This window comes from Pristis pectinata, chromosome 30, assembly GCF_009764475.1.
Source record: "Pristis pectinata isolate sPriPec2 chromosome 30, sPriPec2.1.pri, whole genome shotgun sequence".
Classification (NCBI taxonomy): domain Eukaryota; kingdom Metazoa; phylum Chordata; class Chondrichthyes; order Rhinopristiformes; family Pristidae; genus Pristis; species Pristis pectinata.
The window spans coordinates 17,494,655-17,520,158 of record NC_067434.1 but is presented as its reverse complement, the minus strand read 5'-3'; the positions used below and the strand labels follow the sequence as shown (position 1 = coordinate 17,520,158).

The following is a 25,504-nucleotide window of genomic DNA, read 5'->3' as shown; positions in this document are numbered from 1 at the left end:
TGCATTTTCCCTCTGTTCCTCTGTGGACATCAGCTCCTTCAGCCATCACAATCCCAAAGTCTGGGATAGACTCACCTTTAAGAAAAACTTACTTCCTTGACTATATGCAGTTTAAATATTCCTCAAAATGAAAGAAGGAAGGGCTGTTTTTCCTGCTATTTACATGTTCTTTTGGTTATTGTTGTCTGGTCCAGTATAACTTGGGTGGGGGAATAGAGAGAAATGTATCTACAAAATCTGAAACAATGCATGAAACAAGAAGCATACTGCGGTCATATTTCTCTGTCTTCAACCCTTCCTCACACATCAATATTTGTGATCTCATGAATGGGCTGAAGTGTAAAATAACAGATGTTTTCTTTGCATACTCCTACAAAGACACAGGTTTTTACTATCCACCAACCTCACTAGCATAACTAACAGCTCCACATGCCTGGATTTGATCCTGACCTTGGGTGCTGTCTATGCAGAGTATGTACATTCTTTCTGTGACAATGTGAAATTATATATATATATATATATGTGTGTGTGAGAGAGAATAAATTGCAGTGGTGGAGGGACGGAAGAGGGTAATGGGACTGCTGGGAATGCTCCTCTGGGAGCTAGCATAGACCAGATGGGTTGAATGGCCTTCTGTGTCATTAAAAGTACAATTATAGACAATGGATCCTGCAAAAGTTTGTTATAATTTCAATTATTAACTCCATCTCCAATAAACAGCATACAGCTCTATCAGTTTGCAGCACACATTTTCCATACATGCAAGTGATATTCAAAACAAAACAGCAGATGCTGGAAATCTAAAACAAAAACAGGAAATGCTGGAAATACTCAGCAGGTAAGGCTGCATCTGTAGAGAGAGAAAAACAGTCAATGTTTCAGGTTGGAGACCCTTCGTCAGAACTGAAAAGGAGACAACAGAGGTTTGTAAAGCTGCAGTAGGGGGACATGAGCGGGGGGATGGGACACGAGAGGCAGAAAGCTGCAAGGAGGGTGGGGGAAGGGGGTGTCAAAACAGCTTTACAAGCTTCTGAAATGTTGATTCTGTTTCTCTCCCCACAGATGCAGTCTGATCTGCTGAGTATTTCTAGCATTTTCTGTTTTCGTTTCCCATTCATGCACCTTATATCGTCAGTCAATAGTAAATGATTCCATTTCATATTGTTACTGTTCTACAGGAACTGAGGTGCAGAAACAATCCTGGCAGTTGTGACACACTGTGTTTAAACACTGAAATATTGAATGCTCGATGTAGGGTCTAGTTAGACAGGACATACAAAAGGGCTTTGTGCCTGCCTGGAGTGTTGTCTAATCTTTCACTAATTCAAACTTTAAAATGAGATAAAAACAAGAAATTGCTGCAAGGTCCTTTTGAAATTTAGTCATTGATGAGAAATGACTGATTGAACACAAAACTGGAAGGAAATATCTCTGTAATTAACATTACATGGGTAGAACTTCAGTCTATTTACAGTAACCCACAATTTTTCATGGTAATCATTATCATAAAATAGTTTAAATTAAAAAAAAATTTTTTAAATTCTTTTAAATTTTATTTACAGCGTGGTAACAGGCCCTTCTGGCCCAACGAGTCTGCACCGCCCATTTTAAACCCAATTAACCTACCCGTACGTCTTTGCAATGTAGGAGGAAACCGGAGCACCTGGAGGAAACCCACGCAGAAACGGCAGAATGTACAAACTCCTTACAGACAGCGACGGGAATCGAACCCCGATCGCTGGCACTACACTACCGTGCTGCCCAAAAGATATATATAAAATATATTTTAGAAATATATAAAACAAAATAAGGAGTTTATTAGCATAAATAAATGTTTTAATGTATCAGATTAATGGTGAACACAGTTAATTGAAGTTCTGTTTCAACATGCTTCAACAAGGATTATTTCTGTTGACATGAAGAATTTTTTTTTACATGCAGTTTTTCTTGGAATAGTTGGTACAGGCTATCAAACAATGGGAGAGGGAATCTCCAAAACTAAAAAGAATTCTTCACACAGGAAGGTTTAAAAAGTATATTTTTGGTAATGAAAGTCAAGTTTAAATGTATTCAAATCCTTTCAATCTCAGGGTCAGCACCATAAAGCAGGAACACTGGTTAAATGCCAGAGTATTGTTATTTATAATTAGGAATACACATTAATAATCACTTGTTTCTTCCCTTGCCCAGTGCTACAGAGGAGACAAAAAATCTTGATTATATCTCCCTTTATAAAGGTTTTTAATGTGGAAAATACTCCGATGCAGTGCAGTTTTTCTTTGCGGCTGCGTTAGTAGATGATCCACATAAAATATCACACATGACACAAAGAAACAGCATCCATGCACCATTCAATCACAACAATTGATTATCTGCAGGATTTCAAGACTGCTGCTGCCTTTGGGTCCATTCTTTGATTAGCTGATATGCTAAAGCCCGGGGCGGTGGGATCCAGAACGCAATCTCTCCCATTTCTTTCTTGCTGGGCACCTGCTGATGCTTTAAAGCTTCTGCTATCTCTGTAGCATCAAACCAGCGGGCATCCTCAAGCTCAGAGTGGTTGAGCTCAATCTGAAGCCGTAACAAAATGCTTGTCAACAATTTGGAAATTACAGTGACGGTAGCAACAAATATCTTTCACCAAATACAGTTGTTCTACAACTTTTCTTAAGCTAATAAGATACAGGACAATTTACAGTGTGTAACAGATTGAAAAGTGGTTGGTTGCTATGTATCTGTGTGACTTGGCTGTATTAATCACTAGCAACTGAGTTATGAGAAGGTAGTTATGACTGCCTAATGAGGGGAAAAATTTCTGCTTAAAGGTTAATTATACCACATTTATCCTGTCAGTGAAGAATGTACTGCCAATCAGTTTTCTCTGCAAGCTTTTCTCTCTACCTATTCATTATCTTCAACACATTCACTCAAGGAAGAGTTTGTAAATTTTATTACAGGATTCATAAAATATTAGATCAGCCAAGAGAAATGTGAACGACAGCAGGTAACAAAATTTTGGCCTTGCCAGAAATGCACATATCGAGTGAACAAAGATAAAAGAGATTGGATTCACTGAGAAAAACTCACAGTTCCCCTACGTTGTGGCTTTCCTGTCAATTCCAAGTGTTGATCACATTTTAAGTAAAGGCCAACTTTTCACCATCAATTCAAAGTTTGATTGGGACTGGTTTAAATGCATGCCTCTTGTCCTCCCATTAAAACTTGGCACCGACAAACTTTACATCAAGGAATGATCTTCTGAGTTTGGATAATGTACAATGATGAGATATTGTAGAAAGAAGTTTATTCCACACATAGTTCATGTTATGGCATAGACAGAGAAACACGGCGTGGAAGCAAGCCCATCACATTGCTCTGATCATCAATCACTGATCCCACTTTATTCTCCATTATATTGCTCAATATATATAATACATGATAGGTTGGCTGGTTGAACGGTGTTGCAACAACGTCGCACTCAATGTCAGCAAAACCGAGGAACTGATTGTGGAATTCAGGAAGGGAAAGTCAGGAGAACACACACCAGTCCTCATTGAGGGGTCAGTGGTGGAAAGGATGAGCAGCTTCAAGTTCCTGGGCATCAACATCTCAGAGTACCTATCCTGGGCCCAAAACATTGATACAATCATGAAGAAGGCACGCCAGCAGCTCTACATCATTATGAGTTTGAGGAGATTTGGTATGTCACCAGAGACGCTTACAAATTTCTCTGGATGTACAGTGGAGATCATTCTGACTGGTTGCATCACCACCTGGTACGGAGGCTCCAATGCACAGGATCGAAGGAGGCTGCAGGGGGTTGTAGACTCAGCCAGCTCCATCACGGGCACAACCCTCCCCACCATTGAGGACATCTTCAAGAGGCGGTGCCTCAAGAAGGCGGCATCCATCATGAAGGACCCTCACCATCTGGGACACGCCCTTTTCTCATTACTACTGTCAGGGAGGAGGTACAGGAGCCTGAAGACCCACACTCAGTACTTTGGGAACAGCTTTTCCCCCTCTGCTATCAGATTTCTGAACGGTCCATGAACACTACCTCGTTATTCCTCTGTTGCACTATTTGTTTATTTATTTTGGGTAACTTATAGTGATTTTTATGTCTTGCACTGTACTGCTGCCGCAAAACAATAAATCTCACAACATATGTCAGTGATAATAAACCCGATTCTGATTTTGATGCCAAAAGTGAAAAATACTCAATCCTCACATTAAAAAAAATTGAAGGCAAAGCTACACAGCTATCACTCTTGAGAGTCAGAAGGTGATGCTTTCAAATCCCAAGCTAGATAATTAAGCAAAAATTCTAGGTTGTCAGAGAGAGAGAGCGGCATGGTCACAGAAATTCTGTCAATCAGAAAACATGTTAAACTGAGGTCCTGTCCGCACTGCCATGTGAATGAGATCCCTTGGCACTAGTTTGAAAAAAGAGGTTCCTCTTTGATGTCCTGGTCTAATATGCATCCATCCACCAACATCACTCAAGCAAAGTGCAAAAGAGGTTATATAATGACCCGGCAATTCACTGTTCAAATTGATTGTTGGATTTCCTAAACTTCAAAATTTCAATGATTGTGAAGTACTACAGTAATTCCAGAGGTCATTGAAAGGCATCATACACATGAAAGTGTTCCCCTTCTCTTATAAAGAATTTAAGCTAAGTTCGTGAAATTCATTGAGAATTTGATTATTCAAAGCAAGTGATGGCAATCACAGAACTCAGGAGCAAGACTTCTCGACTTAAATTGCAAAATAGATCAGAGTTTCAAAGCAATGTGCTGTGGATTGGGATAACGCTGCATTCCTCCAAAACATCCTCACATGGCAAGTTCTTCTTCTCAGCTGAGCCTCTAGGGACAGGCGCTAAATGCCTTTGCCACAAACAGTAGAGAAAACAGCATCATCTGGGCTATTCTTGTTATCTACTTGCGGCTTGTCATTGAGCATCACAGGCAAAGCCACTTTAGAAGCCGCCAATTGTCTTATTCTGCAGTGTAAACAGTGAAAGTTGAAAGAACTCGAAACAACACACACAATAAACAAACCATCACAGTTCATATTTCCACACTTTTGGTGCGGTCACTTATCTTGGTCTCCATCTTATCGTAGAGTTCAAAGTTATCAGGGTGCTGATTTTCAGAAGCATGGTCCTTATTTTTCAGCTGTCCAGAACTTCTCTTTGCCACACACTTACCTTGTTCTGCTTTGGCTGCACCATTGCATGGCACCCAATCATGAGAGTGCTACTGGGAAAGGGCCAGTGCTGGGATGCGGAATACACCAGTGAGGACACATCCAAACCGACTTCCTCCGCCACCTCCCGGTGCACAGACTCTTCCACAGTTTCTCCTGGGACAGGCAAAAGAAACAAGAAATAGCATTCTGCTGGAGAAACAAATTTGTTAGAAGTCGGTCTGAAAGAGCGAGCAATCAATCAATGGTTAATAGTGACTGTGGGGTTGCCCATCAGTTGACTGGGTTATTTCCACATAGGATGAAAATGAACTTTGACCCCTCTCAACTACACTACGCTTACAGAACTACTAGGGCATCAGGCATTGCACTCGAGTTTGCATGTGGCCAGTCTGTGCATGCGTGTTTGATTTAAATGACCAAGAAATAATTGTTATTTTTTTAAATTCTGTTTCAATCTTCCACTCTTACCATATTTCCTTCCCTTCTCTCTATCTGGATTCCCTCTTCTTTCCTAAAAACTATGATAGAGTGGCTTAATTTGGACATGGGTATCAAAAATTCAATTTCAAAACTTGCAGATAAACAGTTTTTTTTGGGGTGTAGGTGTGGATACACTAAATATTGTGACAAGATAGAAGGCAGCGTTAATAACCCTGCAGAACAGACAGGTTATAGGCAATTTCACAATGGGTAAATGTGAGGGGTTATATTTTGGTTGCATGAATTTACTGCTTGGAAACAAACAGTCAAAACTGGGCAAAGAATTTGAGGGACTTAGGGACAGGATATACAAATGACCAAAAGTAGAAGCATTAGTTAATAAGCTCAGAAATAATAGCAAACTGAGCATTGGGATTATATTAAATTTGCAATGAATGTTGGATTGCATGTGGAGCACAATACACAACTATGGTCTCATATAATTAAAAGGATATAGAGACACTGAAAAATATGCAAAAGCATTCAGAAGGATATTACCAGAACTGAAAAGATATACATGTCGGGCTAGGTTCTCTTTGGAAAAGGTCAGCGGATCGCCTGATAGAGGTCTTCAATATTTTGAAAGATCTTAGTAGTGTAGATACAGAGAATATGTTTGCACTATAGGGAAGACCAAAACTGGTTGTGACTGGTATAAAATGATAAACTGAATATGGAAACTAAACTGAAAATGGAATTTGGGGTCAAGTTCTTTATCCCAAAAATGTTTAGAATATAGGACACTCTACTATAAGATATGAAAGCAGGTAACATGGGAAGACTACATAAGCAAATGAGAGTGAATAGAGAAGAGTATATGCTGATTAGCTCAATTAAAGAGTAGGGTGGACTGTGGTATTGAAATGGATAGGAGGAGGATCATAATATTGATGCAGATGGTTTGGGCCAAATGGCTGTACGTGTGCAGAAGAGTAAATATAAATCTATACAGGATGTAATTCTGTGCCAACAATTCCCCATTTCAAACATGTTGTCAGTGAAGTCAAACAAAGGCAAGGCATAGCCACACAAGGAATGCAGGCAGTCTGGATTGTCAATTGGTGGGATAGTAATTAATCTGCTATTAGAAATACTTCAAACTAATATAGGGAAAAAGATCTACATTTCATAGCAAAAGCTAAATTCTGTCTACAATCTTGCACTCCATGCAATCTGTCACTGTAAGAAGAGTTAATTACCAATGCTACAGAATCCAGCCAGTGCACTATACATTCCAGGAGGAAATCCTTTCTGGCGTGCCAGCAGGCAACGTGCTCCATCAGATACCAACATGATAACCACAGGAGACATCTGTCAATGAAGAATTACAGGAAGAACTTAGTATTTAAAAATAGTTAAAAACAATTGCAAAGAATATTTAAAGCAGAAGATGTGCCTCTGCTAATTTGAGTTATTCTGATCACTGGAAATAGTTGTCATTAAGCACTATAAAATAGTTCAAGAACGAGACTGATTAAAGAATAAAGCTGGTAATTGATAGAATATCACACTGGCAGAGACAAGGGCGCTCTTTTGAGGGTGGTATTGAGACATGTTCTTAAAGCAGACTGGGAAGAATTTATAATCTGAGTTACACCAGACCTGGTGTGAATACTCAATTTTGGCACTGGGGGTATGCAGTTCCATTTCTCAGTACTTATACCCCTCACCTTCAAGAGGAAAAGGTTATGTCTAATGAATTTAAACAAGGCATCTCCACGTCCATTCCTGAAACTTTTATAAAAAACCATGTTTAAGCTTTTTATCTATTTACTTTGCCCTCTCCGTTTCTTCTTAGTCCTAGTTCCATCAATGGACAATGAACAAAAGCATAGGTACCAGAGCCAGAAGATCTGCTGATTGCTGAGGGTGACAGTAGACAAGCTACAATCGACCCCAGGTTCTATTACAGGGACCACTAATGCACAGACTAAGAAAGAAAATTAGTATATAAAATATATTATAGAGTGGGGTACAAGACAGCAAATGAACATAGTTGCCAAACACATACAGTCAAATCTCTATTATCCAGAGTAATGAAAGGGAGTATCTCCACAGATATTGCAAAAACACTGGATAATGCAAAACGTATTAAAATACATTTAAAGACACCTAACACATTGCACTGTACTGTACTTATTGCTGTTTGTTCTTTCAACAATTGTTTCACAGTGCCATGTTTCTTCAGCTTCCTATTTGCAAACATCTGAACTGCCTACAGGAATTTACAGACACAGATCCTCTCTAGGATCGTGTGTCTGAAACATCCTGTCTGGCCCCATGAGAATTTTGTACATTTCAATGCGATCATTTAAATTCAATTGAGTACAGGTCCAAGTGACAGAAGAGTAAGTCACCATCCCAGGAATCAATCTGGTGAACCTCAATCAGAAGAATACCTTTCCTTAGGTAGGAAAACCATACAAAAGGAATAAATAAGCTATGTCATATAAAGGTAGCTGTGTGTGAATCAGAGTCATCCATTATGATTACCTGTGGGTAATAGATTATTTCATCAGTGCCACAGACACGCTTGCTGCCAGATATATTTTTCTGCGTCGGTTGTCCAGTTCTCCCACAGTAGAGGTGTGTGCTGTGCCAATGGAGAAGGGCCTGTGCCTAAAATACATGACATTATTGTGTCTCGTATTCCCCACAGGTAGTCTGACCTGAAATACAAGCTCAGTGAAAGTTCAGAACACAAAATACAAACTCGAGAAGATTAATCTCAAATTTAAACTGATAAAAACAGAGCAATCCTTTGTCACTATCTAATTGCAGTGGTCAGCACTGTAAACCAAAGGGAAGATGTACATCAAAATTTCCCAGAATTAAAAAAAATGCATCTGGCCAGCTGTCAATTCATATCGTTATTATGTTCAATGTCATTGATTTTGGTTTATATATTGGGGGGAAAAAAGCTAGATTGCTAAATGCAATCAGCAGTTGTTAAAAAAAACCTATTAAAAAAAACTGACTTGTTCAGTCACCATGAATCAGTGTGGAGTAAACATGTGGCTCAGTAAAAGACAAGCTGCTCAGTTGGAAGCTGTAGGGAAAGGCCCACCTCAGATTGTCCAAGACCAGAGCCTGACCTGAAATTAAAACTGCAATGATTCTGCAACTTCAATTGCATAAAGTTCTGAAAGCAAACTATGAGAGGTATAAGAATACAGTAACTTAAAATATACAACCTACATAATAACACTCCTTACCCCTCATTAATACACTGTGGGTAAGTGCACTTACCTCCTGTCTCTCCACCCCACCACCATACCCTCTTGTTTCAGCTACACATCAGAAGCATCTAAACCTGGCACTTGCACAGAAACAATAAGAGAAAGATGTTTGTTTAAGTTTAATATTTGCCAAAGCTTTGATCTTACCTGGGATAGAAGGGGTGAATCCTTTCCTTCCAGGAGAAAGAAGGCTTTCTTGAATTCAACAAACTTTCCCTTCAGAAGCAATTCTGCTCTGGCCTTTTCAGTTTGTCCTTAAGTTAAAAGCACAAGTTGGAACGTTGTCAAGAGCATAAGGAAAGGAAGCAGGAGAAAGTCATTTGGCCCATTATTCCTACTTTATCATTCAACACGTATGGCTCAGCACAACTTTCCATGCTAAGCCCAAATCCCTTGATTCCCATTGTGAAAGTCGACCCGCGCTGTAATAAAGCAGACAACAGGACCAAGGAGCGTACAATAAGTGCTTTATTGTTTGACACTAGTGGGAGTGGGGGTACATGGAGGAGCAAACAGTCAGTGCTGCTCTTCCCTGCACGTGGCCTGACTCAAGAAATACAGGGTGCTAACTTAACTTAAATACATTGTTCTCTGGTGGATGTCCACTCCGAAACTCCACCCCCCTCCTAGGTCGCGCACCTACTACACAGGCATACCCATATTTGGGTATGCTTGATCGGCTCGTGCTGCCATTGGTCAAAACAAGGCTGCTGTGTGCAGCCTGACATGTTAACACTTCTTTCACAGTTGGTGTCTTCCGTTGCACCCTGTTTCCTTGTGGCCTTGAGGTTTCATACCTCAGTAACTTCTTATCATGCTACATTTTACAACTAGCAGATGGCTTAATCTTTTACAACAGCTATATAACCAGTAATCCTTTGTTCAGAGTTCCCTTCCCATTGTCCTCTACACCATAATATCCAAAAATCTATCAATCTCTGCCTTGAATATACTCAGCGACTGAGCCTCCACACCCCTCTTTAGTGGAAAATTCCAAAGATTTACCACCCTCTGGGTAGGACATTTCTTCCTCCCTCAATCTTGAATGATTGCACCTCACTTTGAGACTGTGGCCCCTGATACCCCAGCCAGGGAAGATATCAGCTGTGCATCAGCCATGTCAAACCCCATGAGAATTTTGTAACTTTTCAATGAAATCACCTCTCATTGTTCTAAATTCTGTTGAATTTGGCCTAGTGTGCATAATCCCTCCTAATAGGACAAACCCTTCATTCCAGGAGTAAATACAGTGAACCTTTATTGCACTCTCTCTGTGGTAGGTATATCCTCCGTTGGGTAGGAGAACCAGACCAGTGCACAACATTCCTGGTGCAGTCTCACCAGAGCCCTATGTAACTGCAGTCAGATATATTTACCTTTATACTCAAATCCTCATTTAATAAATGGCAGCATACTGTTGGCCTTCCTAATGCTTGCTGTGCCTGCATGTTAACTTGCAGCGATTCATGTACAAAGTCTCCTTGCACCCCCCTGAACAGGAACACCTATCAGTTCCTCTGCTTTTCTTTTTTTTTAAAACCAAAGTGGATAACTACATTTTACCACACTATATTCCATTTAGTTTATCCTCGCCCACTCATTTAGCCTGTCCGTATCCCCTCCCATCTCTGCATCCTCATCACAACTCAATAAAAACATGGTGGCATTTGGAATACGTTACTCAAATAGCTAGAATAACTTAGAAATGAGTTCAAATCCTACCACAGAATCAAAGAATGATACAACACGAAGCCTCTGTTACCTTTGAGAAATATCTGATCAGTCCCATTCCCCAGCTCTTTCTCCAGAGTCCTGCCATTGGTTCTCTTAAGTATTCATCCATTTCCCATTTGAAAGTTATTACTGAATATGTTTCTACTATCTGTTCAAGTTATACAAGTATCTAAATGGAGAAAGGACAAAGTTGCAGGCACCCTGCTTCCAGGTCAATATCTATTCCTCAATCATCATCATAAAAACAGATCAACATTTCTTTATCGTTAAGCTGCTTGTGGGTGCTTGAAGGCTGCAAAGTTTTCTACATTATAACAGTGAGTACAGTGGAATGGTACCTTACAGGCTGTAAAACGCTTTGCAATGTCTTGAGGCATTAGATGTAAGAATGTAAATAAAAAGAAGTTTTAAATAAACAAATTGGTTCATCCCATCTCAAGGCAATGTATATTGCAAATATTATCACGATTTATACAAGGTAGTTCATAGTATTATTTCACAACATAAATCTTTAAATGCATTAAATTGTGTATAATAGTTCAGCAAAGGTGTACAAAACAATATTACTTCTGTAAGATAGTTTCATTAATTTGGGTGCAGGCCTTAACCACAATCTCACCTAAATCAAGTGCAAACTGTGGCACAAGACTCTCTGTGCAGCCAATTAGCACTGATTCCTCCAAGCACTTTTCTGTTTGGCCCAGCTTCTTAAGAATTCCGTTCAGCTCTGGAACAGAAGATGATCTAGTTTAAAACATCAGTTTGTTTTCTATGTTCAAGGTGACAAATTTTCAGGACACTAGACCAGGTGTGTGGATAAATCACAGGGAAGTCACATCATCATTGAAAGGAGAATCAGGATTTCCCTACTCCTACATGCGAGAAGTTGCCAGTTAATGAGTATCCGGTCATAATGGTCAATCTAGCATAAGAAAAAGAATTTTGTTTATACTGCACATGACAGTTTACTATCATTTGTGTATGACCTTTGGACAACTCCTACCATTGACCAGTGCCACTGTTTTGTCAACTTTACTAAATGAACATCAGAACTGTTTGGAAGTATTTCTTTAAAGTAATTACAATCAATGGGATAAGTTATGCATCCATGAAAAAGACGTTATTGCAATTAGTGTTAGAGAGGAATAATGTTTGGGGGACTTGGAGAAATTGGGAGGTAGGCTTTCCTCTTCAGAATGTGTTAAAAATAACTTATTGAAAATTTTCAACTTAAGGAGATGTGGCTGATGTCTTGTTGAGATATTCATTCTCTTAGAGACCTGGACTCATCTATCTTCAGCTTCTAAAAAGTTAATAAAAGATTGACATAGCCCCTATGTGACTATTTTTCTCCAATAGTTGTACCTGAGGCTGTCACAAATGGTGCTGTGTACTTGTTCTCAATCCTCTGCAAAAGAGGTGAGAGACCGTGAAAGAGCAGGAAAGTTCCAGAGCTCAGAGCCTTCCGGCAGGCTTCGTCCTCCTTCAAGTCACACAGGTGGCTGCAATATAATTTAAAGAATGATATTTCACATAAGCACGATCTACATCATTTCCTCCATGTTTATAACATGAAGTAGAAAATATGCAGTCCGTCAGATGCTTAACAGCCCCCACAGCTCTCTGTTGTATTGCACAACAGACCATTTTTGTTGAAGGTTTGTAACATTAAGGGATGATTTGATAGAAGTTTTCAAGATATTGAGGATAACTGGAGAAAATTATTTCCAGTTTCTAGGAGTAAAGATTTGAACAAGGTCTTTTGGGATTGAATTTGGGGAATATATCTATATAGCAAAGGTGGTAGATAATTAGAACAATGTTCCCCAAGTAGCGAGGGAGAACGTGAATTAGAATCAGGTTTATTATCTCCGACACTATCGTGAAATTTGTTGTTTTGCCGCAACAGTACAGTGCAAGACAAAGACATAAAAATTACTATGTCACAAAAAATAAATAAATAAATGCAGAAGAGGACTAACAAGGTAGTCTTCATGAGTTCATGGACCGTTCTAATGTCCTGAGTTTGTGAAAGGTGCTATAAAGATGAAAATACTCTTTTCTTCTTATTCAAATATTCAGGAAGGTATAAAAACCAGTCACAGATATAGTTATTTTTCAGTTTGCATTGAATCCACTGTGTAATATAATTGTGATAAATATTGGAAACCCAGGGAAATAGTTTAGCAATTTTGTCTTCAAGCAGTTCTTCATTATAACCAAGTAGCAGTGGAACAATGAATTAGCCCAATGACGCTTCACCTGACAACTTGACGGATTGTGATTAAGTTTGTTTCCTTCTGAGGACTTTAGGCGTCCTGTCTGAAACAGTATGGAAATCAGTAAGTATTTAGTAGTGAGAGGAGATTTTTAATGCCTTACTCATTGTGACTGAGGAAGCCAATTGGAACAATGGATCCAATGCTGACTCCCAACAGAACTATACTCTTGCAACTTGTGTTCTTTCACATGTGCCCATCAAGTCCTATTTGATTATTTTGCCACCCACACTGGGGTTAATCTACAGTAGCATGTCTTTGGAATGTGGGAGGAAAACAGAACACTCTGGGGAAACCCATGCGGTTACAGAGAGAACATGCAAACTCCACACATTCATTACACAAATTAAAATTTGGCACAGGAAGTAGACTAATTTTCAAGGGTGCAAATGGAAATCCCTTGGAATTAGCAATTATATTTCTGAAGCCAGAATGTTAGCAATTCTACTTTGCATTTGCTTGATATGAGAAGCCATACAAAATATGGAACATTGCTCCTATTCACCACTGAGTCCTCTCAAACATGAAGAGGACAAAAATTTGAACACCTGATATAAATGAATAGGAGCACAAGGACATGAAGCTCACCGGATCCGACTGACATAATTCGAAACCATTCTGCAGGATATCTGCAAGGTTGGTGTGTTGAAATTCCTCAAAAAGAGATGCATCACTTCTTGTTTCCAAGTCCAGCTTGTAGTATTTGACTAAACGTGGTCAACTCCTGAGCACCTAAAGAGCAAAGTAACCTGTCAGGAAAGAAAATCTAGTTATACCCCAAGTATAACTAACCCTGTACACATTAAATAAGAGTCACATGGGTGGGGGTACTATCAGGTAATATCTCAGTTCCCTTTGGCGGCTTGGCTCAGAACAAGAACTCAGAAGTAAAATTAATTACTAAGCTTCCAACCACCACCCCACCCCACCACCAAATGTCTTAGTGAAAATATGTTGGTACAAATTTAAAAACAATTATCTCTTTACAGCCTCTGGATGTAAATTCTGCAATTCCCTAACCAACACTGTAGAAGTATCTTCACCAGCAGTAGTTCAAGAAGTTGGCTTAACAATAAATACTGTTCTTGCCAGGAACACCCACATCACTTAAAAAAGTAAAAAGAAACACCTTGGTTTTCTTGGATACTTGCCGACATACACTAAGTAAATCAGAACCTTCAAAAGCACCTGTGTGTGCTTCGTTTTGGTAGCTTTCCTTTCTTTTGCTGAATTCCAACACCTAGTTTTAAATTATTCCTACTGGTACCTGAAGGAATCTGTGGAAGCATACCTCCCTGGTTATTCCGTCATATAACAGCATGTACTTCAAAGAGTCTACTGACAATAATGGAAATGGAACGTGTACTGCAAATTTCAAGTCTGTAGCAGGTGAGCACAATTAGAGGATATTGTCTTTATCATTTTGTCAAACTTGTTCGAGGACTGTAGGTGTTGCAGTTCTACAAAAATAAGTGAAAGACAGTTATACACTAAAAAAGACATTTTAAACTTGTTTCTGACATTCCATTGAAGTAAGAATTGGTTGTAAAACTATTAGCCAATCTTCACAGGTAGTAATTTTGGACTCAGATGTTGCCCAAATTCATAACTTTCAAGAACAGTATAAGCAAGAAGGAACAGGTGTAGAATATCAGCACATGGAGATTGGGTTTGGAAGGGCCAACTTATATCATGTCAAAGAGACTCTGGTTATGATTAAACATTATGTGTGCATTCCTCAGAAGGTAGCTGGTGCAATTTATTTTGTGATATGTGATCCTACTGATTAGGCAAGACCAAAATCATCATTTCTGTTGTAATTGCTGCCTAACCATCCTTAATGGTCTAAACCCAATATGCTGACCAGGCCACTGCCACTGTTGGGAACTACCAAATTTTGCATTGTGTTGCTGGAGATATCTGCAGGTTGTGCAGAAGCCCCTTGAATTCATGAAGAAGTAGGTCCTGCTGAGACCCAATCTTCAGGCTTTGCCACATCTGTCACTTGTGATTGGAGCCAGATGCCAACAGCTCATTGGTGGCAAGTCCTTGCCAGATCCAGTCAATCACTTTGCAGTCTTGTATCCTCCACTAATGGATGTGTTGGTGCATCTAGGACAACAGATGGAGGGTGATCTGTCAAATACCTACCAATGACAAGATTAAAGCATAAAGCATAGAAAATATTCTATTACAGATCCTCCCCAGGTTACAAACAGCTGACTTATGTACAGCCCGTACATATGAACAAGTGTTTGGGAGACCAGCGGGCTGGATTTGCCGGCTGCTGTGGGGCTGCAGGAATTTTCTGCCGAGAGGGAACTTGGTTCGCGGCTGCATTTCCAATTCATGAACTGTCTGGGGTTATGAACAGTTCACAGGAACAGAACCTCGCCGTAACCTGGTGATGACCTGTATATTACTCTTGAGTTGTATTTCGAGTTTGGGCAATCTGTCACAGTGCTAAGTGGCCAGCTGCAGAGCAGATTGGAATCTAAAACTGTGGATCACAGTCTCAGAATAAACAGTAGGCTGCTGAGGGCTGAGATGAGAAGAATATTTGGAATTCTCCACCCCAGAGGGCTGTGGAGGCCAAGTCATAAAATGCATTGAATGAGGTCCATTGATTTCTAGATATTAAAGGAATGGGGAACACAGGGACAGGGGGAGGAAGGGGGGACAGGGGGAGGAAGGGGGGACAGGGGGCAGGGGGAGGAGGAGAGGGGGACAGGGGGCGGAGGGACGAGGAGGGGAGGGGGTGGGGACCGGGGAGGGGAGACGGGGGAGGGGAGACGGGGGAGGGGAGGGGGACAGAGGGTGGGGAAATGGAGCAGGGGAGAGGGAGGGGACACAGGAAGGGGGAGTCAGGGAAGGGGGGACGAGGGTGGGGGAACAGTGGGATGGGGAGGGGGGAGGGAGGGGGATGGGTGGGGGATGGGGAGGAGGGGGGAGGGGCAGGGAGAGGGGAGGAGGGGGGAGGGGGAGGAGGAGGGGGAGGGGGAGGGGGATGGGGAGGAGGGGGGAGGGAGGGGGAGGGAGGGAGGGGGGAGGGAGGGAGGGAGGGGGGAGGGAGGGGGAGGGAGGGAGGGGGGAGGGAGGGGGGAGGGAGGGGGAGGGAGGGAGGGGGGAGGGAGGGGGAGGGGGGGAGGGGGAGAGGGGGAGGGAGGGAGGGGAGAGGGGGAGGGAGGGGGAGAGGGGGAGGGAGGGAGGGGAGAGGGGGAGGGAGGGGGGAGGGGGAGGGGGATGGGGAGGGGGATGGGGAGGAGGGGGGGGAGGAGGGGGGGGAGGAGGGGGAGGGAGGGGGGAGGGGGAGGGGGATGGGGAGGAGGGGGGGGAGGAGGGGGAGGGAGGGAGAGGGATGGGGGGATGGGGAGGAGGGAGCCGAGGTCACGGACCAGGCTCCGGGGGGGGGGGGCGGACGCCCGGCTCCTGCTCACCTTACGATGAACGCCCCCCCCCCTTACCGTCACCCCGGCAACCCCGGTCCAGCTGCCTGCCGACGAGACGGCAGCGGCAGCAGCAAGGTGGGCCCCTCGGCCGCTGCCTGTGGTCCGAGGAGCGCCCTCCAGAGGAGCGGCTGAAGCAGCTCCGTGGGTTTCCCACCCTCGTCAGTCAGTGGGGACTTGGGCTGCAGCAGCGGAGATACCAGGGGCGGGGCAGGGGCAGGGGCAGAGGAGAAAATGACCTTCTATGCCGCAATAACATCAGAAAGTCTTGGAAATACCAAGCAGGTCAAGCGGCATCTGTGGAGAGAGGCACTGAGCTGATGTTGCTGGTCAATGATCCGGGGGGCTGAGGTCCATTGACTGGAAGCGCTCACCCTGCTTCGGAATCCGCAGTTTTTTAAAAGTGATTTTCACGTGTGTAACACTTAAAGCACGTACCACCAGGCTGAAGGACAGCTTCTACCCCGCTGTTAAACAGTTGACTATTGAACTGTCCCGTAGTGCAATAAGATGGACTCTGACCTTGCACCTGCACTGCAGTTCCTCTGCAGCTGTTACACTTTATTCTGCATTCTGTTATTGTTTTACCTTGTGCTGCCTCAATGCGCTGTTATAATGAATTGATCTGTGTGAACAGTATGCAGGGCAGACTTTTCACTGTACTTTGGATGTGACAATAATAAACCAATTCCAACACTTGTCACATCCCAAAGCATGTAGCTGAAGTAGTTTCGAACTGTGGTGCTGCTGTCATTTAACAATCTCAGGGACACATCACATATCCTCACACCTCCATCCCCACCCCCACTACATCTTTCCAATACTGCACTGCAAATTTTTGCGCTAACATCTTCTGCAACCTACAAAGTCGAGAACATTGACCGCCTGCTTTTCTCCACGGATGCTGCCTGGCCTGCTGAATTCCTCCAGCATCACAGTGTTTTTCAATTAGAAAAACGTATCAGTAACATAGTGTTTCAGAATCAGCAACATGGTGTTTTCCGGCATCTGCAGCCCTTTGTTTCTCTAATAAATATCTCATTATAATAGTCTGGCTGACTGTTGAATTAATTTGTAGTATAATTCTGACCAAATTTGAAAATTTATTGAATCCAAAGCATACAAACAGAAACAATACGTGACTTAATGGTTTGCAAAGTTATATTTGTAAGGGAATGAGGACATTGGGTTGATTAATGCATTCAATTGAAGGAACCAGCGGTCTGACGGTCACAGCGCCCCCGGCAGGTTGGCGAGCAAACTGCATGGCGTCAGGGTTGGGGCGGGGAGGGGAGGTCGATGACGTCAGCGCCACGCTGAGATTGTGCTGGCGGCCAGTCCACCAGCAGCGCCTCCCCGCGGCTGGAGGTTCTCCGGCTCAGCGCTGCCCCCCCAACGGGCTGGAGGTCCTCCGACTCAGCGCTGCCCCCCACGGCTGGAGGTCCTCCGGCTCAGCGCTGCCCCCCCACGGTGGGAGGTCCTCCGGCTCAGCGCTGCCCCCCCCACGGCGGGAGGTCCTCCGGCTCAGCGCTGCCCCCCCACGGTGGGAGGTCCTCCGGCTCAGCGCTGCCCCCCACGGTGGGAGGTCCTCCAGCGCAGTGTTGGCACTGGATCCGCCGAGTGTGAGAAGCCGCACGTCTCGGACCAGGGGGGTGCGGCCCGGAAAAAGCGAGTCTAGACGGCGAGCCTGAGGGGGTGGTGAGAGAGGGCAAGGCCCGCCTCTCGGTAGGGGAATGACAGTCCAGAAGCTCTGGGGTCCCGCTGAGCCGCTTCAGTCTCAGGGGAAGGAGGCGTAGTTGTGTGGAAGCTAGAAGAGGTCCTAGTTAGGGAGGAGGATTGAGCCGAGCTGCCCGAACAGGCGAGGCCTAGGTACGATTTACTGGAACTTTTTAACCCTCACTACACATAATTATCCGAGTGTTTCAGTCAGTGCAAGTGTTTAAAAAGCTGTGTCAATATTTATACAACTTTTAATCTCTTCATTTGTTTGCCAGTCTGTGCTAATTTCGAAGTTCAAGTTGCTTGTTAAGCAGCTTGACGTGTCTGTGAGGAAGTGACCCAATGGAGTGGCCAAGTTGTACATAGCAAGATCCCATAATCAGCCATGGGCTGGATGACCAACTGATCTGCTATTGATTGCTGACATTGTCTTGATCCTACTGGTGTCACAATTGGTGTCTTTTAATATGCACAGGTGGTTTAACTTTTCAAATGACAAGGTACCTGAAATAAATCAAGACTTCTCAGTACTGCACTGAAGTGTTCAGTTAAGATATCTTTATTAGTCACATGTGCATCGAAACACACAGTGAAATGCATCTTTTGTGTAGAGTGTTCTGGGGACAGCCCGCAAGTGTTGCCATGCTTCCGGCGCCAATATAGCATGTCCACAACTTCCTAACCTGTACATCTTTGGAATGTGGGAGGAAACCAGAGCACCCAGAGGAAACCCACACAGACACGGGGAGAATGTACAAACTCCTTACAGACAGTGGCCAGAATCGAACCTGGGTCGCTCGCACTGTAAAGCGTTACGCTAACCGCTGCACTACCAATTTATCGGCAAAGTGCATGAACCATAAGCCTAGAATCACCTGACCAAGAGGCAGGGTGGCTGAGCCAAGAAGAAATGTCATAATGCATCCAAATTAAAAAAAGAAAGAAAAATTTATATGCCAATCAAGGTCTTTTTTCCCAGAAAGTCTCAAAATGCTGTAAGGCCAGGAGAGCACGTTTGAAGTTTGTCACTGCTGTAAAGTAGGAAACGCAGCAGGTAATTCACCCATTGCAGGCTCCCTCATATACCAATGCGATAATGATCAGCAAATTTGTCTTTAAAACTATTAATTACATATAATTATTGGCCAGGTCAATACATCTGAGAGAGAAGATGGGATATTAATTTAGCATTTCTTCTGAACGAGACCACATCCAATGATGCAGTGCATCCTCAATATGTTATACCGGAGCATCAGCCTATAATCTTTAGGTTGGAATGGGTCTGGATTCTTGAACCATCCAACTTGGTGGTGTAAAAGGTGATACAATTTAATAAATACTATTAATGTGTCGCTGTAATCAAATGGCATTGCTATTCCAGCCTTTTATTTTCCTTCAATGAGGATAGTCACTTGAGAAAAGCTATATAACTTTAAGCCTAGAATGTTTAATTTCTGATCAATATTGTGTGCTGATTTCTACTGTGGCAAAGAGATATGCAGCATTTGGCATAAGTGTTCAAATTCAGGACCAAGATCTGATTATTTTTCACTGCCTCTTTTGAGGAACTAACTACGTGCATGTTGATTAAAAAACAGGTCATCTGTTTTAGATCATGTTGGTTGAGGAAGGACTGTTAACCAGAAAATGACCCTGATCCAGGTAGGTAGTTAAGTAGTAATGGATTTCAGTGTGATTTACTTGCCAGCAGTCATAGTGCTTTGCACATATAACAAATGGGCTCTGCCATAAAGATTCATAGAATTGTGCCCCAACTGGAGCTTGAAGCTTTTATATAAAAAAAGGAAAAAATAAAGTTTACAAAAAATATCAGCAGTTTTTTTCCTAATCATAAAATACTGTAATGTGAAATTAATGGGAAATATTACTTAAGGTAAAAATTCTCATTTTATTTTTTTAATCTAGTGAAGGCTCAACCAATTACTCCCATCCCCATCTTCCCATAGACATAAAGCACAGAAACAGGTCACACAGCCCAACAGGGCTATGCTGGTGTTCATGATTCGCAGGAGCTTCCTTCCACTTAATCTCAGCTATCCTCCACCATATTGTTTTCTCTCTTATTTATCTGCCTTCTACTTAAGGATATCAATTCTTTTACCATCAGCTACTTTTTGCTAATAAACTATTATTTATAGTTTGGCAAGGTGCAGTTATCATATGACGTTATGAGCAGGTTTGTATCTGCAGTTGTAGGATTGGGAAAGTGAGAGGCGAACACATTTGTTGTAAGATAATGAGTATTTGACCATGTTGACCCTCTAACAAACAAGTGATGGAAGCGTCAAAGGAGAAGTGTCAAAGGATAACTGATATTGATTTTGCCTGGTTTTGTGAGGCCGTCTGCAGCCTTTAATAGGAGAAATGCATAGATACAGAATCAACCATTCATAATCTCAAGGCTAATTAGGGAGGTTTACTGTAATAGGCCATCTATATGTCCTGAAGCTGAGGGAGAATGGTCCTACTTATGCTTGAATGAATTATTTTCTGGTTTGGTTTGTTTGAGGTTATTGGGCTTCAGGATTTAGAAAGGGTTACTTTAGTGTTGTTCATTGGGAGATGACTTAAATGAGAATTCTAAAGTTAGTACAGACAGTGTGAGGTATTTAAAACCAAAGAATTTAAAACATTTCCCTCGTGGCCCACAAAGGCAAAATACATAAAAGGAAACTCCTTCCGCTTACCCAGTCTACCAAGAAAACTGAACATGGCCCAGTTTATAAGCTAGCAATAGGATTTTTCTTAACCTCTACAAAGCAATGATCTAGCTTTGCAAATCATTTCTCTACATAGACAAGGTTCTTGATTTCCTCTCAATTTATCCCAAGCTCCAAGGAAGTTTCCAAGACTATTTTTAAGGTGGAGAAGATTAAAAGAAATTTTAAGTATAAATGCACCTTTGGGTGGTAGTCATTGGAAGACTGAGGGATCATCTTACAACTTAGGGGGCTTAGCTCAGCTGAGACAGTGGAGTGTCATGGCCTGACATTGTCTCCAGGAGCTTCTCCAGAAGCCACAGCATCTGGCGACCCTGTGATCTCTGTCTCGGAGGCAGACATCAGAACGTCCTTCAAGATGGTGAACCCTCGCAAGGTGTCAGGCCCCAATGGTATACCTGGCAGGGTACTGAAAACCTGTGCCAACCAACTGGCTGGAGTGTTCAAGGACATCTTCAACATCTCACTGCTGCAGTCAGAGGTTCCCACCTGCTTCAAAAGGGCATCAATCATACTGGTGCCCAAGAAGAGCAGGGTGAGCTGCCTTAATGACTATTGCCCGGTAGCACTCACATCTACTGTGATGAAGTGCTTTGAGAGGTTGGTCATGGCTAGAATTAACTCCTGCCTGAGCAAGGTCCTGGACCCATTGCAATTTGCCTACCGCCACAGCAGGTCTACAGCGATGCAATCTCACTGGCTCTCCACTTGGCTTTGGAGCACCCAGACCACAGCAAAATATATGTCAGGCTGCTGTTTATTGATTACAGCTTAGTGTTCAACACCATCGTCCCCTCAGTACTAATCACCAAGCTTCAAAACCAGGGCCTCTGTACCTCCCTCTGCAATTGGATCCTTGACTTCCTTATCGGGAGACCACAGTCAGTGCGGATCGGTAGTAACATCTCCTCCTCGCTGACAATCAACACAGGCATACCTCAAGGATGCGTGCTTAGCCCACTGTTCTACTCTCTCTACACTCATGACTGTGTAGCTAGGTACAGCTCAAACGCCATCTACAAATTCGCCGATGATACCACTGTTGCTGGCTGAATCTTAGATGGTGATGAGGAGGCGTACAGGAGCGAGATAGATCAGTTGGTTGAGTGGTTTCGCAACAACAACCTCGCACTCAACATCAGCAAGACCAAGGAATTGACTGTGGACTTCAGGAAGGGGAAGTCAGGAGAACACACACTAGTCTTCATTGGGTCAGCGGTGGAAAGGATGAGCAGCTTCAAGTTCCTGGGCATGAACATCTCAGAGGATCTGTCTTGGGCCCAACACATTGATACAATCACGAAAAAGGCACCCCAGTGGCTCTGCTTCATTAGGAGTTTGGTGAGATTTGGTATGTCACCAAAGACTCTTACAAATTTCTATAGATGTACGATGGAGAGCATTCTGACTGATTGCATCACCACCTGGTATGGAGGCTCCAATGCACAGGATCGAAAAAGGCTGCAGAGGGTTGTAGACTCAGCCAGCTCCATCACGGGCACAACCCTCCCTGCCATCAAGGTATCTTCAAGCGGCAGTGCCTCAAGAAGGCAGCATCCATCATTAAGGACCCTCACCACCTGGGACGTGCCCTCATCACGTTACTACCATCAGGGAGGAGGTACAGGAGCCTGAAGACCCACACTGAGTGTTTCAGGAACAGCTTCTACCCTTCTGCCATCAGATTTCTGAACGGTCCATGAACACTACACCATTATTTTTCTTGTGCACCATTTATTTATTTTTGTAACTTATAGTCATTTTTACGTCTTTATGTCTTGCACTGTACTGCTGCCGCAAAACAACAAATTTCACAGCATGTGTCAGTGATAATAAACCTGATCCTGATCCTTAATGATTTGAGGTATTTCCCAAAAGTTTTGTGGCTGCACGTTGTTTTATGGTTGCATATTGTTTTGCTTCCCCTTTTGTTGGCATGAGTAATTATAAACAGAATAGATAGGGCAAGTCATAATTTTCTATGTTTGTATCGGGTGGTTTGAGGATACCTGTCATGTGCTGTGATAGTAGTGATAAAATTTCATCAGGGATTTGCAACCCATAAAAAGTAATGAGTGTTGTGAAACACCCTGAATCATTGACCAGTGTATAAATAGAAGTATTGGATTTGTATTTTGCTCCTCAGTAAGAGTCTTGGATTCTTGGCTCAGTGGTCGCTGCCTTTTGAGTCAAAAAGTTATGAGTTTAAACCTTATGGATTTGGGCAGGTAATCCAGGCTGATACCTACAGGTAGTTCTGCAAATTTTAGAGGTGTTATATTTCAGAAGAAGCATTAAACCAAGGCTTAAGTAGTTATCAAAGTTTGGCTCAGTTCTGAAAGACTAGTCTTTGACTTAGTTGTGTTTGGTGTAAACTGGCTGCTGCATTTTCCAACAAAATATACGATTCACGAACCAGATATTTTGAGGTTATTAAAGGTTTTACATGACTGCAAGATGTTTTTAGCTATATCATTGGTACTATTGACTAGGATTCATTTGAATATCTTTCCCATACCTTTCTATTACCAAGTCTTAGAAGAAACACTTATTGACTTCTTGTCTGGTCAGTCATAATAGAGTAGTACATTTTAATGATGGAAATGATAAAGTTAAACAAACTGTTTTATATGGAGTAAAAGTAGTTTGAAACCACAGACTGTAATTTGGGCGGGGTGCCTGGGAAAACTGCAAATTCTGAATCATTTTTATGATTAGTTTTGGGCAGATAGTTCTCTTTAGAGATCCCACTTGAATTGCTGAATCTTTACACATTGTTACGGACTAGGTGAATTTCCCTTTAAGATAGAACACAGTGGTTGTGTGTGTGTGGCGTGCTTACGTCAACAGAAGATAAAGGACGTAATGACGTTGTTGAAGAAGTCAGTCGAAGTCAGTCAGAGAGAGAGAGAGGGAGAGAGAGAAGGGAGAGAGACACCAGCCTGCTAGTTCCTCTATCGATGGATGAGAAACAATAACTGTCTGTTACTACAATCCACGTATGGAAATTGGAAGTAATCCGGTGAAGTTCACTTTGTTGTTAACCTGTAGAGGGAAACAGGTATTTGTGTGGACGGCCACGATTCCGATACTTTTCGGGGTGAGGAAGTCACTACCGAGTAAACACTGAGGTGTTGTTTGGGTTCCATCGTGGAACATTTGGATTTCGTAATTACTCTCTCTATGTTCTCTACATCTACGTCTTATCTTCAGACAACGGTGGTTGTTGAAGAAGCCTTTGCTCATGTTTCACCTTATGGCTTGCTGAACTGAACTTCAAGAACCATTCCTAGACTTGGAGTTTGGGACTTTGGCACACACACACACAGAGTTTAGTTTTTGGGGTTAATGTTCGAGGTTTAACATTTTTACTTCTAACATACTAACATTTTTACTTTTATTTTTCTTATTATCATAAGTAGTTATTAATAAAATAGTTTTTAACACTGAATCATGACTCAGTGTGTTTCATTTGTTGCTGGTTCATAACAACGTATTCATGTAGGCTCCCTGAAAATTGGAAATGTGCAGTCTCTTCAATACCTAAGCTGTCATAGCTGAACTTGGTCACAATTCTATAATTTATATTTTCCAGATCAAATTTCAGCAGTGAAGTACTGCTATAATTTTACTTTATTCAAAGCTTCAGAAAGGAAAAAAAAAGTATAATTGTTCAAAACTGATCTTGGAAAATTGATGCTTGTAGTTAATATAAACTCACTCCTTAAGCTCTCTGCTCGGAGGAGGGTTAGTAAAACTGAATGGAATGCCTTTCATTTGAGAAGTTAGTCCAGTGGAGTCTGTGTTGATATTGGAATGAATGACACTTATTATTGGGAACCACTCATTTGCTTTTGCTCAGCTAGATTCATGCTTCACAGAACCCTTAGAAAATATAATTGTGATAACAGAATAGACATCATTTTATTTAGATTATTGCTGAATTTAAATCATTTCAAATTGTTCATTGTCTGACATCTATAGCAAAAATGTAAATTGGATTTCTTCTCTAGCGTTATTCTAGTTCCATTATTTTAATTGAATCTAGTTTGACTGTTTAAAATGCAAGACTTGTGAGTGGACTTGAAAGACAAAGTAAGACAGGATAGGGAAAAGAAAGTACATAAATTGGACCCCAGTGTTTCAACATGCCATTTACTGGTCCCTCAGGTCTGCTGTTTGTTGATGCTAACTTGACAGATTCAGGAAGAAGTTGGCTACAGTAAATCTGAATTGGGAATTCCTGAAGAGAAATGCATAGGAGTAAATGGAGCTATCTTTTCCACACTTGCACCTGAGGACGAGATGCTGACTTTACCCCAATGTTCAGGTTAAATGCCAAAATTCACCAGATGGTATTTTGTCAAAAGTCTAAAATAGAAATCTTTAATATTTGTTACATAATCTGAAGGGGATGCGTTGTTTTGTTTAGAGAAATAATTTTTGATTACCTGTTGTGCAGATCATGAATCTCTATCAGTAATGATTGGCATTTTTTAATTTGTTTAAGGAGTGCTGGCAGGGCCAACATTTATTGCCACCTCTAATTGCCCTTAAGAAAGTGGTAGTGCACTACCTTCTTGATGAGTGGGGAGCTCCAAGAGTCCAGTTGCATTGAAGGAACAGTGCTAGATCTCCAAATCAGGATT

The 25,504-nt window shown here is 42.1% G+C and overlaps 2 protein-coding genes across 7 annotated transcripts in view; one reads left to right on the top strand and one right to left on the bottom strand.

The window, feature by feature from the left end:
* The window catches only part of LOC127584720 (NAD(P)H pyrophosphatase NUDT13, mitochondrial-like), a 28,886-nt gene extending 12,000 nt beyond the window's left edge, over nt 1-16,886 (bottom strand). Inside the window, exons 1-10 of one of the 3 annotated variants that reach the window (XM_052041618.1) lie at nt 16,387-16,458; nt 14,241-14,409; nt 13,538-13,698; nt 12,036-12,172; nt 11,290-11,397; nt 9,084-9,190; nt 8,191-8,316; nt 6,897-7,008; nt 5,216-5,370; nt 1,845-2,571 (exon numbers count right to left, since the gene is read on the bottom strand). In XM_052041618.1, coding sequence (XP_051897578.1) covers nt 2,383-2,571; nt 5,216-5,370; nt 6,897-7,008; nt 8,191-8,316; nt 9,084-9,190; nt 11,290-11,397; nt 12,036-12,172; nt 13,538-13,620 — 1,017 coding nt within the window. In that variant the 5' untranslated portion in view covers nt 13,621-13,698; nt 14,241-14,409; nt 16,387-16,458 and the 3' untranslated portion in view covers nt 1,845-2,382. Of the gene's footprint in view, nt 2,572-3,267; nt 5,009-5,215; nt 5,371-6,896; nt 7,009-8,190; nt 8,317-9,083; nt 9,191-11,289; nt 11,398-12,035; nt 12,173-13,537; nt 13,699-14,240; nt 14,410-16,386; nt 16,459-16,833 lie in introns of those variants that run through there. The other 2 variants (XM_052041615.1, XM_052041619.1) reach the window with 2 other exon arrangements.
* A 1,137-nt stretch (nt 16,887-18,023) lies between these two features.
* Nucleotides 18,024-25,504, top strand: part of LOC127584634 (prolyl 4-hydroxylase subunit alpha-1-like) — a 71,626-nt gene continuing 64,145 nt past the window's right edge. For 2 of the 4 annotated variants that reach the window (XM_052041454.1, XM_052041453.1), the window contains exons 1-2: nt 18,024-18,264; nt 19,713-19,776. In XM_052041454.1, the coding sequence (XP_051897414.1) occupies nt 19,762-19,776 (15 nt within the window). In that variant the 5' untranslated portion in view covers nt 18,024-18,264; nt 19,713-19,761. The remainder of the gene's footprint in view (nt 18,265-19,712; nt 19,777-25,504) is intronic. The other 2 variants (XM_052041457.1, XM_052041456.1) reach the window with 1 other exon arrangement.